The sequence below is a fragment of the Taudactylus pleione genome, unplaced genomic scaffold (genome assembly GCF_031769625.1).
Source record: "Taudactylus pleione unplaced genomic scaffold, aTauple2 ptg000040l, whole genome shotgun sequence".
In the NCBI taxonomy this organism is placed as follows: domain Eukaryota; kingdom Metazoa; phylum Chordata; class Amphibia; order Anura; family Myobatrachidae; genus Taudactylus; species Taudactylus pleione.
The window spans coordinates 4615226-4632120 of record NW_028284442.1 but is presented as its reverse complement, the minus strand read 5'-3'; the positions used below and the strand labels follow the sequence as shown (position 1 = coordinate 4632120).

General features: G+C 39.0%; 1 protein-coding gene across 1 annotated transcript in view; it reads right to left on the bottom strand.

Moving 5' to 3' along the window:
• The window catches only part of LOC148538322 (dynein axonemal heavy chain 3-like), a 1025530-nt gene that overhangs the window by 329389 nt on the left and 679246 nt on the right, over positions 1-16895 (bottom strand). The window contains exon 40 of the mRNA XM_088455384.1: positions 6492-6654. Within this exon, the coding sequence (XP_088311510.1) occupies positions 6492-6654 (163 nt within the window). The remainder of the gene's footprint in view (positions 1-6491; positions 6655-16895) is intronic.

Below are 16895 nucleotides of genomic sequence, written 5' to 3'. Positions count from 1 at the left end.
CCTGTGCTCACCACCTGATACCTGTGATACGCTACCTGCCTGCCTGCTTGTCTGCTCCAACCCCGCTGGACTACCCTGCATCCTCCATTACCTTCCCCTTGCCTGAGTACCTGAGTCCTGCTGTTCACCCTGCACCTTACCTCCACTGACACTCTGCTGGATATTTCTTCCTCACTCTGCATTCTCCATTAATCAGTCACCACCTGGACAGTTCCCCTTGCCTGCCACTACATGGACATTTTTCTATTTAACCAGTCACTTAGTCACTACCTGGACATTTTCCATTGCCCGTCACTAACTGGACTTTCTCCTATTTGCCTGACTACAGCTCCCAAGTGCACTTTAGTGCTATACCCGGACTTTCTGTTTTACCACATTCATGTTTGTTAAGCCACTCATTAAAAACTCCACATTTACTTTTAAACCTGCTTCAGTGTCTGCTCCTATTACCACCCCAGGTCAGAAACAAAACCAGAACCTCACACAGATAAGGACCAACAAGGCAATAACACCATTGCCAGCTCCTTGCTCCATGTTTGCCATTGGAAGTCAGCCCTGCGGCTATTTGACCTGCAGGCCCTGCTCCGCAGCTCTCCAACTCCCATCTATGATTGGGAAGCAACACAGCAGCATTGATTGAGTGAGTGAGTGTCAGTACATGCCCTACTCTGGCTGCAGCAAATAGAATGGCTAATTACCCACACTGCCCTCCTCCTTACTGCAAGTCTACTGATCTATCTTATGATGGCAACAAATTGCTTATGTATCAAGACTTTTCCTTTCAAGTTTCGTTCCAGAGGCGCAAATTCTCCACAGTTTGCAAAGAACTGTTTGCCAAAGGATTTTGCTTCGCTTTAATATATCCAGCAAAGTCATATTATGTCCAGGATCAGCCAATAACTTTCTACAATCTCTGGGTACCACCCCACCTCATTCTACCCAAAATGATGTGGACTGAGGTTCTGGAACCATAATGATAAGTATTATTGCTTCTATATTCTGTTTTATAATTATATGTCTAATGGGTCTCTCCAGTGGTGTGCAAACATTGCCACTTGTCCTTCTCACAGGGATGAGCTGAGGGCAGATGCCAGATTTGAGATCAGACAGCTAATCTCTAGAACAGGAGTTTGTTGATGTCTAATCCACTGCCGTGTCCCCTAGTCCCACAGGTGCAATGCTCACTCAATTTTTGTTACTTGGAATGTAGAAGGGTTGGACACCCCTGTTAAGAGCAAAAAAAAATTGTGTCCTTTAAAAGGACATCACCCTGATGTAGTTTTCTTGAAACACATTGGAAACAGTAGGACCCTAACATTTTAAGAGATACCTGTGTACAACATTATAGAAGTGCTTCTTTTACAACTAAAAAGTGGGGAGTAGTTTTTTGTTTAATAAAATTGTATCTTATACCATTTTGGATGAAAAAATATTTCTTTTTCTAAAGGTATGGAGTAAGAGTGATTTATTTACATTTGTGTGTACAGTATGTGTGTGTATATAATATATAGATATACAGTATATACACTCCACCGGGTTTTAATGCACCCTTCTTTTCTGATGTTTATACTGATTGTAGTGGGTGTTTTGAATATAGTGCTAGATCCTGAGGTTGATCCTGCGGGATGTTCTGAGAGAGGTGGAGGCTGTCACATCTCACTGTCCACCTTTTTATTTAGTGGATGTATGTAGGTTTTTCAAAGCTGTCTCTAGAGAATACACCTTTTTCTCCCACCCCTACAGAACATTTTCAGATTAGATTATTGTTTGGTGCCTGAGGCCTTGCTCCATAGGATAGGGGATTCAGGGATTTCTGATATACAATCATGGCCAAAAGTTTTGAGAATGACACAAGTATTGGTTTTCACAAAGTTTGCTGCAGTGTTTTTAGACTTTTTTGTCTGATGTCAATATGGTATACTAAAGTAAATTTACAAGCATTTCATAAGTGTCAAAGACTTTAAATTTATGTAAAGAGTCAATATTTGCAGTATTGTCCCTTCTTTTCCAAGACCTCTGCAATTCGCCCTGGCATGCTGTCAATCAACTTCTGGGCCACATACTGACTGATGGCCGCCAATTCTTGCCTAATCAATGCTTGGAGTTTGTCACAATTTGTGGGTTTTTGTTTGTTCACCTGCCTCTTGAGGATTGACCACAAATTCTCAATGGGATTAAGGTCTGGGGAGTTTCCTGGCCATGGACCCAAAATGTCGCTGTTTTGTTCCCCGAGCCACTTAGTTATCACTTTTGCTTGATGGAAAGGTGCTCCATCATGCTGGAAAAAGCATTGTTCATCACCAAGCTGTTCTTGGATGTTGGGAGAAGTTGCTCTTAGAGGATGTTGGTACCATTCTTTATTCATGGCTGTGTTCTTAGGCAAAATTGTGCGTGAGCCCACTGCCTTGGCTGAGAAGCAACCCCACACATGAATGGTCTCAGGATGCTTTACTTTTGGCATGGACTGGTGGTAGCGCTTACCTTTCCTACTCCAGACAAGCATTTTTCCAGATACCCCAAACAATCTGAAAGGGGATTAATCAGAGAAAATAACTTTACCCCAGTCCTCAGCAGTCCAATCCTTGTACCTTTTGCAGAATATCAGTCTGTTCCTGATGTTTTTCCTGGAGAGAAGTGGCTTCCTTCCTGCTCTTCTTGACACCAGTCCATCCTCCAAAAGTCTTCACCTCACTGTGCATGAAGATACACTCACACATGCCTGCTGCCATTCCTGAGCAAGCTCTGCACTGGTAGTGCCCCGATCCAGCAGCTGAATCAACTTTAGGAGATGGTCCTGGTGGTTGCTGGATGTTCTTGGGCGCCCTGAAGCCTTCTTCACAACTATTGCAAAACTCTCCTTGAAGTTTTTGATGATCTAATAAATGGTTGATTTAGGTGCAATCTTACTAGCAGCAATATCCTTGCCTGTGAAGCCCTTTTTGTGCAAAGCAATGATAACCACACATGTTTCCTTGCAGGTAACTGTGGCTAACAGAGGAAGAAAAATGATTTCAAGCTCCACTCTCCTTTTTAAGCTTCCAGTCTGTTATTCTAACTCAGTCAGCATGACAGAGTGATCTCCAGCCTTGTCCTCATCAACACACTCACCTGTGTTAACAAGAGAATCACTGACATGATGTCAGCTGGTACTTTTGTGGCAGGGCTGAAATGCAGTGGAAATTTTGTTTTTGGAATTAAGTTCATTGTCATGGCAAAGAGGGACTTTGCAATTCATCTGATCACTCTTCATGACATTCTGGAGTATATGCAAATTGCCATCATAAAAACTGAAGCAGCAGACTTTGTGAAAACCAATACTTGTGTCATTCTCAAAACTTTTGGCCATGGCTGTACTGATTTCACATCATGTCCTGGTCTGGTTTACATTTAAATTGGCAGCCCCATTTTTCTCCTCATTTCATTGACGGTTTCCTAACTACTTAACTTCTTCGGAGGATGTTAAACAACAATTAGTTGGACACTTTAAAAAATTATTTGGATGACAATGTTGTTCATTGTCAGGACATAAATCTTCTCTGGCAGGCTTCTACACCAGTTTTGAAAGGTCACATTATAGCATATGTCTCTCATACGGAAAAGTTACTCCAAAAATGGTTTCGCCAGGCTAGTGACAGGGTGGCTAAAGCGTATACTAATATGTTATGCATTCCATAAAACTGTCATACCTATGAGTACAAGAACATAAAAGCCCTTTATGATGTACAGGTACTATGTACAGAACAAGCCCAATTAAATCTCCACTTTCAAAAAAATAAATACTTTAGATGAGGTAATCACCCAGGCCTTATTTTGGCAAATCTAGTGTGGTCATGTACCTCCCCCAAGACTATATCTTCCATATGTTTGACAGAGGCTGAATCCACCATGGACCCAGATCAAGTTGGTGACGCTTTTCTGCAATATTACGATAATTTATATAGAGCTCCGCATGATGACCATGATAATGGAATACAGTTTATGAGGGAAGCTGGTCTGTACAAACTAACCGCAGCTGATAGGGAGTTTTTAATCTCCCTATAATGGTACAAGATATAGCCTTGGTTATTAATACATTGCCTACTGGAAAAACACTAGGCCCAGACGGCTTCACAGCTGTGCATTATAAATTGCTTTTCCCACATGTTATACCTTTCCACTTTGCATAACTATATCCTCTTGGGGAACCCAGCGCCTCCAGCTTTTAACATGGCTTGCATAATTGTACTTCCAAATATCAATAAAGATCTTACTCTGGTCTCCTCATATCTCCCAATCTCATTGCTGAATCAAGATTTTTAAATATTTTCAAAATGGTTAGCTCTACGTCTCCAATTGTTACTTCCTAAAATGCTCCCTCCGGCACAATTGGCTTTATAAGGTAATTCGACTCATATTATTAGAACCCTTTTGGTGGCAGTTACCAAAATTCACAGTGTTAAGGACAAACATAGTATTGTCATTAGTCTTTATGTAGATAAGGCCTTCAATAGGGTCTCTTGGCCCATTTAATTTGTATCTTTAATGTTTTCAGACATATTTTTATGTGACTGTCTCTTTAAATCCAGCAGAGGGACGCATGCCTACTCCTGTGACGTGAGCATCACTGGCTATACAGATGCCTTGCCAGCACATGGAAGATGCTTGCCGGCGGGATGGAACAGAGGAACAATGGCACTTGGCAGGTTTGGAGCAAAGCTGTTTTTTACACATTCTCATCTGCTACCATAGTATAGTAAACTTTGTTTCTTTTAATTTTTGTACCTACTAGGAAAATAAATAATGATGTTGCAATTTTTCTATTTGAACATTATCCACTTGATCTTAGATAGAGGTCAATATATTCAGGAGATGAATAAGTAGCTTTTTTATCCTAGTGAAATGCACCATAAATTAGACTTGTTGAAAGATTAGACTTGTAGAAAGAAATCCTCAGGAGGTAGCTTTAAACTTGAGAATGACGTGGTAGATTGATTCATTCAGTGAACAAATTTATGTAATATGATATTCCTCACTGGCTTCCTGCAACACCAATGTAATTAAATGTATGTAATTGGTGCAACACCAATGTAATTAAATGTATGTAATTGGTGCAACACCAATGTAATTAAATGTATGTTTAATCATCCTGGTGTTGTTGCCTCATTTCTGACCATAAATGCATACATATAATAAAAGAACTGTATAAAGCTGAGATGAATCAAAGTACACAATACCAACTTAACCATTTTATTGTACTAGGTAAATCATATAGATAAATAAAATATAAATATAATATATATTCAGCTGAAAATGTTTTTGTGAAATGTCTATAACTTGATATTTTTATGTATATATCTGAATATATTATAACAAAGAAGAAAACTCCTAAACTGAACCCAAGTTTGAGGTAGTTAAATTCCCAGCAGAAATTGCAGAATTAGAAGAAACTGTTTGTATAATAGCGATGAAATTGTCCAGCAAGTGCAAATTGACATGGACACATTTCAAAATTCAAGGATAATTGAAATTCCATGTCAAAAACTGCGGCTATTTGTACTGAATGAGATTTGTCCCAGCAGCGTTGAAGGACAGGTGGCCAATTTTCCTTGACAGGAAAAACCCAGTCAATTTCAGAGGCTATTTCTCCATGAAGGTGCAGTTTGTTTCTTGAAACATTAATGACTTGATGAATGTGCTTGTTAGTAGTTGTGACTCTATCATATTTACATAGACATTTCCAGCAGTATTTACATTGGTAATTTAGCTGCCAGTGTGAGTTCCATCTTCAGCCTCGTTCAATAATTCTTAAGTATGTTTGCAATAAACATTTCAAAGAAATTCAGTTTAAAATATCTAAAAAGCAAAACTTTATTGTGCCAGCTGCACAAACACTACTGCTGCTGTGCCAATATTCACAAGAACACCACCATTGATAAGCAACTTGTGGCATCACCATTAAAACAAGAGGCACATGAAGAGGTTGGGACAATGGAAAAAAGGACAAAATGTCTATAAAACATCAAGAATGCTATTTTATACCTTAGAATTTTCACATCAAGAAAATATAAAAATTGTTTAAGTTAGATGATTACTTTAATAAGAAAAATGCAAACAGATCTATTTTGGGGACTATTCCATTTCCATCCGCTGCGTGTTACTGAAAACTTTAATTTTGCATGGTAACCAAAAGCAGAAAGAAGTCGCTATGGCCATGCTGTTTTCACAACAAGTGTTGCCATCACACAAGTTTATGAGAGGAAGTTATAATTGCTCCTGTGAATTCAATGCCAGTCTGGCTGCGTTGTTTACTAATGAGAGTACATTATAATCTAATTAAATCAGGAGAAATTTGGCCCATCTGCTTTGAAATTTTTTATAACCCTAGGCAACTGTTAATTCGCACCCCTGTTTACAAAGTGCTTTCTGGAAACCTGGACTGAAATGTGCACTTTCAGAGGTGAAACAGTAGGCATGGTATTACCTTGATCAGCGGCAAATGCATCTTTACTCACTTGTGAGGAAGCAAAATCCAGCTTTTCAATGCCAACCAAGTATCTGTTCTTGCTAGTTAACAACTCCAGTCTTTTACGTTCTAATAGATTCTTAAAGGTCTTGATTAATTCAAGGTAAGATGTTGACGTGACATATATCTGTCTCTGCAGTGTTTGGAAAAACCTATCAACAATTAAAAAAATAATCACATAAGACACAGCCATGAATTGATGATGTACAGCATAACATATTTTGTTCTTTGCAGTTTATATGCTTCTTTGAGACATAAACACACATTTGTCCTCATCAATCCCCCAAAATGAGTTTTTCAGCTTTCACAGAAACCAAAGCTATAAAGGCATTTTCACGTTAACAGGGAAAAAAAAAAACTCATTTCCACTCGAACAGCTCCAAGGTCAGGTCAGTAAAATAGGCAGTTGCTCGTGCTTATGAATATTGTATGAGATCCAATAACAATGATTTTTTTTTTGGTAGGAGATAGGGGTATGTTGGTTATGAAATTATAGTACAGCTATGGCTATTCAGCTGAACATTTCTGCAAACTACAAAAATGTCATTTTTTTTAAGAATTAAAAGATTTATTGCTAGATTTATTAATAAATAATAAAGAACAAATATATTTAATGTGTACATTTTTCAAGAAAGTGCAATGTACTGTAGATACGTATTTTACAGTGTGGAAATCACGGTTTTGTCTTACTATTTTGTAGTATAATTTACTAAGACAAAATGACTAGTACTAGAGTATGCAACAATCATGTCAGCATTGTAACCGCCTCCAAAGCGAATAGTAAACGTAGCAGGGAAAATCAGATTATTATAAATAATTTTACAATACTCTTGTATGAATAGTAAGCCTCTAAATGTAAATTAATTTATTTTGTATAATGTGATATTTTGTAAATGGTAGTTAACCGTCCAAATGAAGGCCAATAGAATTCATGCTTACGCACACCAAAAAAGACACCAAAGGATTTGTGCAAAGTGAGAACTAAACTAATTTGCATAGTGTAAATTGCATTAAATTGCTATGTGCATGTAAAGATTGCACAAGGATGGTTTAAGAGAGGAGAGGGCCCGTGTGCAGGCTCTATGCGGGACCTCTCTGAAGCACAGAGTCTACTGCGCATGTGCAGGTCTTCAAGAAAATGGTGACTTTGCCATGTTTCCGTTCACTTCTCTACTGCTTAAATTGAGTATTTTTTATTAAATAAATTTGCATATACAAAAAATAGAAAACAAACAAACAACTAAAAGAAATTAAATAGGAAATAGATACTTAGTAGCTGCTAACACAATGACACAGCAAAAAAACATATCAACCGTATCCAAATATTATTGACAAAAATTAGCAAATTACTATATAAACATATAACATATAAACAGCAGCAGCAAAAAAATATATAATATATAACAGCTTTTAAAAGTCACACAAGAGGGTAAATTTACTAAAGTGAGAGTTTTTAGAAGTGAGTTTTAAAAGTGATGTTGCCCATAGCAACCAATCAGATTCTAGTTATTATCTTCTAGAAGGTGCTAGTTAAATGTTAAGTAGAATCTGATTGGTTGCTATGGGCAACATCACTTTTAAAACTCACTTCTAAAAACTCTCACTTTAGTAAATTTACCCCAAGATATCAAATAAATAAAATATGTGGAAGTCTGCAGACCATTGATATAACAGAATCAATATCCCATCCCATAACTGTTATAAAGTCCTCAGTTGGACTGACTTGGGGAAGTATATTTTGAGTCAAGCCAATCGGACCAAATCTTAACACATTTAGATTCCGCTCTATGCGTTATATACAAATAACGTTCATGCTGCATTGCTAGAGCAACTAAGGATACCTGGGCCCGAAAGTCAGGACCTACAGGGGCCATCCAAAGTCTTGCTATACAGACCTTGGCTAACACACATAAATGTATTGCACATTGTAATTTGTATTTACTGTATCTAGAACACCATCAGCTATAATCCCAAAACAACAGAACCTTGTAGTAAGAATAGAATGAGAAATACCGGTATCTGATATCGCCTGAAGGACCCTGCTCCAAAAGAATTGCACCCTTTGACAGTCCCATAACAAATGCCAAAAGGTTCCAAAGACTAAATTACACTTTGTGCAAACATCCGAAGCCCTTCCTCCAAACTTCACTAATCGAGCTGGTGTCAAATAAGATCTATGAAGCAGAAATAGTTGAATCTGCTGAAAGCGAACAGAAGCAGTAGATACACAGGAGCAAGAAAGTGCTTCATTCCATTAATCATCATTGAGATCTCCTATCTCCGATTCCCAGCTCTGTTTTAAATTAGGCAAATTAGAAGCATGATGAGATGATAAAAATGAATATATACAGGAGAGTGTCCGCCTAGGGCCTAGATGTGAAAGAAAAGATTTTAAGGGGGAATGCTGCATCGAGAGAGGCTTACTAGCAAATTGAGTATTCAGTGCATGGCAAAGCTGCAAATACCTAAAAAATAAGTAGATGGGAGTTTAAATTCATCTGCTAACTGAGGAAAAGATTTAAGAATCCCATCATGGTATAACTGACTAATCGTAATAACAACTCTACTGCCCCATAACTCCCTAGCACTAAGGGAAGAGAGCTCCGTCAGCTGACGGGAACCCCAAAGAAAAGTATCCGGGTCAATCTCGCTAAAATGTATTAATGCATGAACAGTGCACCAAATTTTCAAAAGCCTGTAAAATTAGAGGGTGATCGTTACGAGAAACCGAATCACTGTGCAGAGCCTGCAGAGGTGTATGTCCCGCTGACACCTGAGAAACTTAAAGAGCAGGAAGGGAGTCAACTGAACAGTCCTGTACCCACAGCCGCAGATGAGTCAATTGCGCCGCATAATAGTAGTATTGAAAATGGGAAATGGGAAAGTGCTAATCCTCCAGAATCTCTAGACCTAGTAAGTATGCCCAACCCTATTCGAGGTCATTTATTTAACCAAATCAAGGAAAAAATTATACTGTTCAGCTTCTGAAATATCGATATAGGGAGATAAATTGGGGCTTGTGGAAATAAACCCATTCACAGCAATATGAGCAGTAGGCTTGTAGTATAGCAACTGAACCCATCTCAGAAATACTGGTCCCTCACCCATACCCTCATGACCTCCCACAGGAAAGTCCACTCCACAGAGTCAGCTTTTGCCACGTTTAGAGAGATTACTACAGAGAAGGACTTATCGATGAGATGCCTGAAGATGAGAATAAACATACCACCTGCGAAGGCATTAATATCAATTTTGACTTCTTCTAAGGTAAAAGGTGCATCTAAAAAATACCTCTCCTCAGGAGCCAGATGTGGGAGACCAATTGCTGCTACATAGGACACCATTTCAGCTGAGGTACAGGACAGTCTAGAACTATAGTTTATAAAAGTTGAGAAAAGTGTCAGCAATGTCATGGGTGTTGGAAACCAGTAAGACATCTGTAGTAAAAGTTTCAGGAACAGCTGTGGAGGGATGGTAAGCATGGACTAAATGGGCCAAATAGCTACTAGTTTTATTGGCATACATATATTGGGAATGAGACTGGAACAACAGCCAACGGGTAGTCCTATCAATACGATGGGTAGTCCATGCAGACTGAGCCGCCAACCACCGGACCTGAGTCTCTTCTTGACTATTTTGTAAATAATTAGACTCCAGAGAACGGCAAGCAGTTTCAAGTTCAACCTCCTTCTCTCTATAATATATTTTAAGTTCAGCAACCCGTTTAAGCAAAGTCCCTCGCATAAAAACCTTAAATGCATCCCAAATAGCATTGATCAAAGCAGATTCAGCATGATCAGAAAATAAATTCTTCCAAGCAGCTTCTAGATCCAAACCTGCCCCCATACGTAGGAGCCAGGAGGGATGTAATTTCCATAATGACTGCCTTGGACCATTCAAATCCACATTCAATATAAGGGGAGAATGATCTGATATACCCCTTGTCTTATAATCAGTGGCAGATATTTTGAGAACCAAACAAGAGGAGTCTAGTGCCAAATCAATTCTGGAGAACGAGCAAAAAGAGGAGGAAAAAACAGGAATATTACTGTATCCCTGGGTGCTTCATCCTCCATGCATCTATCCATCCCAGTCCAGCCACAAATTTCGCAAATCCTCTCTCACCTCCCACTGGACCTGACATAGGGGCCTTATGCCATTTATCCAAAAGGGGATCCAAATAGTAATTGAAGTCACCCAGACAGATCACAAGGGTATTAAGAGACAGAGCAATAAATTCTGCTGCTTTTTTGAGCACATCATATGAGAATGGAGGGGGTATATAACAAGCAAGTAAAAATATAGGGACAGTGTAGACCTTACAATCAAGAAAGACATATCGCCCATAAGGGTCAATCTTAACAATTACATACAAACAGTACCAATTTTTTGATAAGAACAGAGACCACCCGTGAGGATGAAGTGTGTGAAGCATGATATGCCCAACCTACCCAAGGATGCTTAAGGGATAAAATCTTGCTTCCAACCAAATGATTCTCAGTAATACAGGAGATAACAGGATCATATTGTTTAAGCATTTTTAACACTAGAGATCTTTTTATCCTGTCATTAATCCCGCTAACATTCCACATAAGTAGTCGTACCATAATAAAAATAAAAAAATATCTGAGAAAACAAAAATAGAGATATAGCAGACTTCTCAGAAACTAAAAGAAAATGTGTGACATACGTAACAGAAAGCATATACATAATAAAGAAAGAAAACTTATTGTACTAACCAAACCCAGCCACCCCCCCTCCCTGTATACCCCCCCAACATAGGCATACTTAGATCCTCCAAAAATTACAAACTACCTAAACTAAAACAACAAAAAGAAGAGGGGAAATAATCTCATAAACAAGACAAATTCCCTACAGGTAGCTGGGGCGGTAAACGTAGTTAACCGCCAATACATAGGAGTCCTCCAATAAAGACTATGATGGTGAGGGTATTTTACAAACTATATACAAGAGGAGTTTCATAAACCACCCTCCTGACAAAGGAGCAACCGAAGCACCCAAAATATTCACATATCAACAGATATTTCACAGACAAAACATCCACCTCTTGAACATTGAGATAGATTGATAGTTACATCCTGAAAGGAAAATACAGTTAATAACACAGAATAGATATAACATCAAGGATAAATAAATCTTGTGCTAGCCATCTATTGCCTGGGGCATATCGATCCAACCAGGCAGCCGCCTCATGCAGAGAAGTGAAGAAGCGAGTCTCCCCATCAGCCACCACTAGTAACTTGGAAGGATATAGCATGGCATAGGAGAGATTCAAGCCTCGCAACCTGCGCTTAATGGGGAGTAATTTATCCCTGTCCTTTAGGACCTCCACCGCAAAATCCATAAACACTGAAAGTCGCACACCATTTCGTTCCAGCAAACCTTTAATACAAGTTAGCTGGAGCACAGTGTCCTGATCCTTGTAAAGCCGGAATTTAGCAATGAACGTACGAGGCGGAGCACCAGGAGGCAGGGGCCTAGAAGGAATGTGATGCGCCTGCTCCACCGCAAATTGAAGAGAAGCCATGACTCAAGGAATGATTCAGGAGAGGAACCCTCTTCTTTTTCAGGTAACCCAACAAAATGAACATTGTTGCGGTGAAGTCTTCCCTCCATATCAGACAGCTTGCTTTGCATAACGGACATCTGCTGACACATATTAGAGACACGTTGATGTAGAGGACCATGTGAGTCCTCCAGTGTAGAAATACAACTTTCTCCATGCACTCACGGATCCGTTGCATACGTGATGAAGCAAGGAGACGTCACACTGCACTTTTTCAATTTTATCCAATAGATGTTTTCCACTGACTGTAACAGCATCCAAGACTTGCTTTAAGGTGACTTCTGTAGGAGCTGCAGCAGCAGGATCTTGGGAGCTCCCCGATGTCACAGCCTGAGATTAATTCTGTGAGCCCTCTCTCTGAGAAGAACTTATGGGAAAAACTGGATGTATCAAGCAGTAGGTAATGCTGGAGCTATCAGTACGGAGAGGCACACAATATCTCAATGCAAAATGGCCACCGTGCAGAGTCAGACTGGCTTCCACAGACTGGATCAGAGAGCTGGAGCCAGGGAAATAGAAAGAGGCAGACCCTCTATGCAGCTCTCGCAGCAGTGATGGGAGAGATCAGCTCCCGCCAGGTCTAGAGACTCGCGGGTGACAGTCACTGCAGTATACATCAGCGCCGACGGACCCGGAAACCAAGGGGCACAGAAAGCAGTCAAGCAGGCAGGCACCCCCAACTACCATCACAGTGAGTAGGATAGGGGAATTACAGGATGAGTGACAGGAAAGCTCAGAGAAAACCTCCTCACTTCATAGCAGCCGTGGCCATGCCACCTTGTGTTTGTGTTTTAGCAATTTTTGTAAGAGTTATATAATGTTTTAAAGAAGTTTTTTTTTTTTAGTTTTATTAAAATTTAACAGCAAATTTGTATTTTATAAACCAAATAATGGTTAAAAGCATGAGTGTAAGTGTATGTGATGTACATCTAATGGAAACCTTACACATATGCTACTGGTGCAGACCCGCACACTTTTTTGCAGCTGTATATGCATAGCAATTGTGACATTTTAAGTGAATGTTTGGGGTGTTATTATAGCTGCTAGCCCCTCATTAGCAAAGTCACATGACCAAACACCTGTGGTGGGACCTCAATTGAAGGCTTGGTAATGGGTTTATTTATTTATTTTTTTTAATGATGAAACTTGAACCACATTGTAATTCTGAATAGTAGTTATTATATTTAATTTTTAAATCAAATCACACTTTTTCTTTATATTTTATTTTTCCTAGCTGACATTTCTTATTCTCTCTCTGGCACCATTGGAATCCATTTAGAAGTTTGCGGGAGTTAGAATGATTTAATTTCCTTTTAGAATGGTAATGAGCACTGCCACCTTCTTTCCTGTATAATGTTGTCTGCTGATCTATTGATCAGCACTGTTGTCATTTCTATTTCCAGAATGAAGCTAAAATCTTTTGCTGTACTTCAAAAAGATTGATCCTACTATACCCTTTTTTGAATTTCTGTCCTTAAGTATTCCCCTTATATTCCATACAGTACAACTGTCCTACGATTTATGCCTTATCTTTCGTAATTGTAAGTTGCCGTCTTAAGACTATCAAACTTCTGAAAACTCCCTCTATTTAAAACAGAATTACATTGGCTTGTGCTATGACTAATCCACAATATGCACCAGACCTGCAAGGCATTTGTCTGTGAAGGTTATTTATGAAGCTATCCAAAGCAAAGCAACCTTACAATGCCATTTTGACATCACAAAATAGCATTTACAGGCCATCAGTATAAATACTGTATACTCTTCTTATTTTTATTATTAACTTTTATTAATAAGAACTACAATGTGTATGCAACATCATGCAGGTAAAACACAGAAAACAGTAACAGGGCATAAGAGCATACATACAATACATAATGGCAGAACATAGCTTAATTACCAAACTTTAATATCACATCAAAGAAAGTAGGACAAATAGCATCATCAAGAGAAGGGCGACATGCTGCTAACAGGAGAATACAGTGGCAAGTTACTGGTGGGAATTGATTCAATGTTCCATGATTCTGTACCCAATGTTTGGGTGAGCAAACAGAGTTAGAATCACTGAAGGGGAGAAAGAGACGAGTGACATGGATACTACTAGGGAGGAACAAAAAGGTGGAGTCTGTGAGACCTTATATACTACAGGGAAGGTAACAAGAGTTGGATGAATTATCAGAAAGGCTGGTAAATATAATAAAAAGTACAGAATGTTTTAAGGACACATTTAAAGCTAGGAAGACTAGTTGATAGTCTGGTTGAGTGAGGGAGTGAGTTCTATAGGATGGAGGCACCTTGAGTATGTCAGGATCCCGGCGCTGACATCCCGAAGGTAAGTAGCGGGGTTAGGTGGAGGGTTAGCATTAGGGTTAGAGGTAAGGGTGAGGCACTAGGGGGAGGGTTAGTCACTAATGGGGAAGGGTTAGGTTTAGGGTGCGGGGGTGGGAGGGTTAGGGTTAGAGTAGGGAGAGGGGAAGGGTTAGGATACGAGCCAATCACAGCTGCAGAACAGCAGCCTATCAGGAGTGGACGCTCCTGATTGGCTGCTGTTTCATGAGCTGTGATTGGCTATTTGAGGTGTGTTTTCTATATAGTCTGTTTTTTTTTGTCCATATTTTTTAAAGTCCTGTGTGTGATTTTTTTTTTTGTAAATGTGTGGTGTGAATGTGTTTATTTTATTTTTGTGTTTTATAATTTTGTTTGTGTATTTCTGTTAAAGACCAGTCATGTCTGTTGAGAGACATCATAATCCTCCATAGCCCAATTGGATGATATTCCCGACAGTCAATCTTGCCTGTCAAAATCAATTATTTACCTGTTGTTTCAGCAAACACGCGTGTCTGAGGTCTGGTCATTTTTTAGGTGCGGGTATGCTAGTGGTTTTATGGCAGTTTTCAAAATCCCTGGTTCATAAATTTGGGGGTTTCTATTTTATTCTTTCCATGGTTGAAAACATTGATGGTGCTTTGATATTCAAGTCTATTCTTTTCTGGCCTTAGTAAATCTGCAGGTTGCAAAACTGCCACAAAACCATCAGTTTAGAACCTGCCGCTTAGTAAATTTAGCCCAAAATGTTCATAGTAATGCACATTAAGTTTTGTACTATTTTTTTCCCCTAAATTCAGGTAAAATATTTCCTTTACAATTTGCAACAATTTATTTCACAATAATTCAAATAATTTTCTATTTTTTCTTCAGTTAGCCAGCTCCTTACATTAATGTCCTGTCACCAGAAGTAGGACAAGCTGAAATGCCACTCAATGTGAAATATCGATTGCGCACGAAGTCTCATGCGTATGGCCAAGCTGGGTATGGCATGGCTAAATTTATGCATGCCCCTGCAACGGCATTCAAATGCACTGGCACACCTGTGTTTTGCCGACCCCCCCCATCACCACCCCCAAACGGTCGCTTCCTGTCAATCACTCTGCGTAGTCACTGCGATCACCATCCCGATCGCAGTGGAGTGTTTGCGCATGCGCACTGCGATGCATGCGCAGAACGAAACAATCTGCTGATTGCGTGCATAATCGCAGTTGCGATCGCTGCTGAATCAGGCCCATGGATCCCACAAAATATATTAGCACATTGACCCAGGGGCTCATGCCTGTAATTGCACATCATTTTCACTGGTGGCTATTGTTCAATATAGAGCCCATTCTTTATTGACTTGTTTACAATATGCATTACAAAGATAGTGCGTTATGATTAGCATCTAACACAGAGCTCTTTACCTAATGGTTAGTATGCAGTATGGTTAGTAAGTATACAGTATATCCACCTAGTTTACAATATGGCCAATTCTCTAGTAGTTCATGCTACAATAAGGTCCATTCCTTGATGGCCTATTGTGCAAAGAGCTTATTCCCTGGTGGTCTACCAGCCTATATGAAGCCTATTTCCTAAGGTGCATACACATGTAAAGATTTGCTGTCCAACCATCCCACTAGTTGATTGGTTGGAATGAAAATCTCGTAAGGTATGAAAGCAAATGACAATCAGCAATTTGCTCTCAAATGCCGGAAAATGGATAAAAACTGTTGTTTGAACAAATTGTTTTAACAAACTTGTCTGAACAACCATTTTCATCTGTTTTCTGGCATTTAGGAGCAAATTGCTGATCATCATTTACTCCCATACGTTACCAGATTTTCATTTCAACCAATCAAATAGTTGGATGGTTGGACAGAATATCTTTACGTGTGTATGCAGCTCTAGTTGTTATTATACAACAGAACCCATTCCCTTGTGGTCCAGTGTATAGTAAAGTGCATACCTGATGATGCAATGTACAAGAGTCCATTTCCTACTGGCCCAATGGATAAAACAATGGACTACACCTGATGACGTTCATTGTAAATAAGAAATATCTAGCCAGTAAGTTGGCTGATAATGAAACATTTCCTAGTCTTAGTTGAACTCCACTGTTCAGTGGAGGCTTGAAAACAGAGCTATTAACAGCAAACATATGAGTATAAAATGTTGCCATACAGTATACTGTACCAAAAATCTGTTGTTGTTACTAATTTAGCCACTACTTTGCTTGGCAATCAGGCATTACTGTCAACTGAAGCTTCAATTTCAATATTTTCATCTTTAATTTACTAAATGTAAATAGGAAGACTAACCATATGGCCTTGCCCATATGTTTTACATAACATCGATAGAAAAATAACTGGAGAATAAGTGGGTATAATGTGTTTTCTCTAAAATGACCAAGTAAAAATGCTAAATAAAATAAATATGCTATGGCATTAAAGTCTTTTAAACAGTATTTTGTAACCATATATATTTTACACATCATTC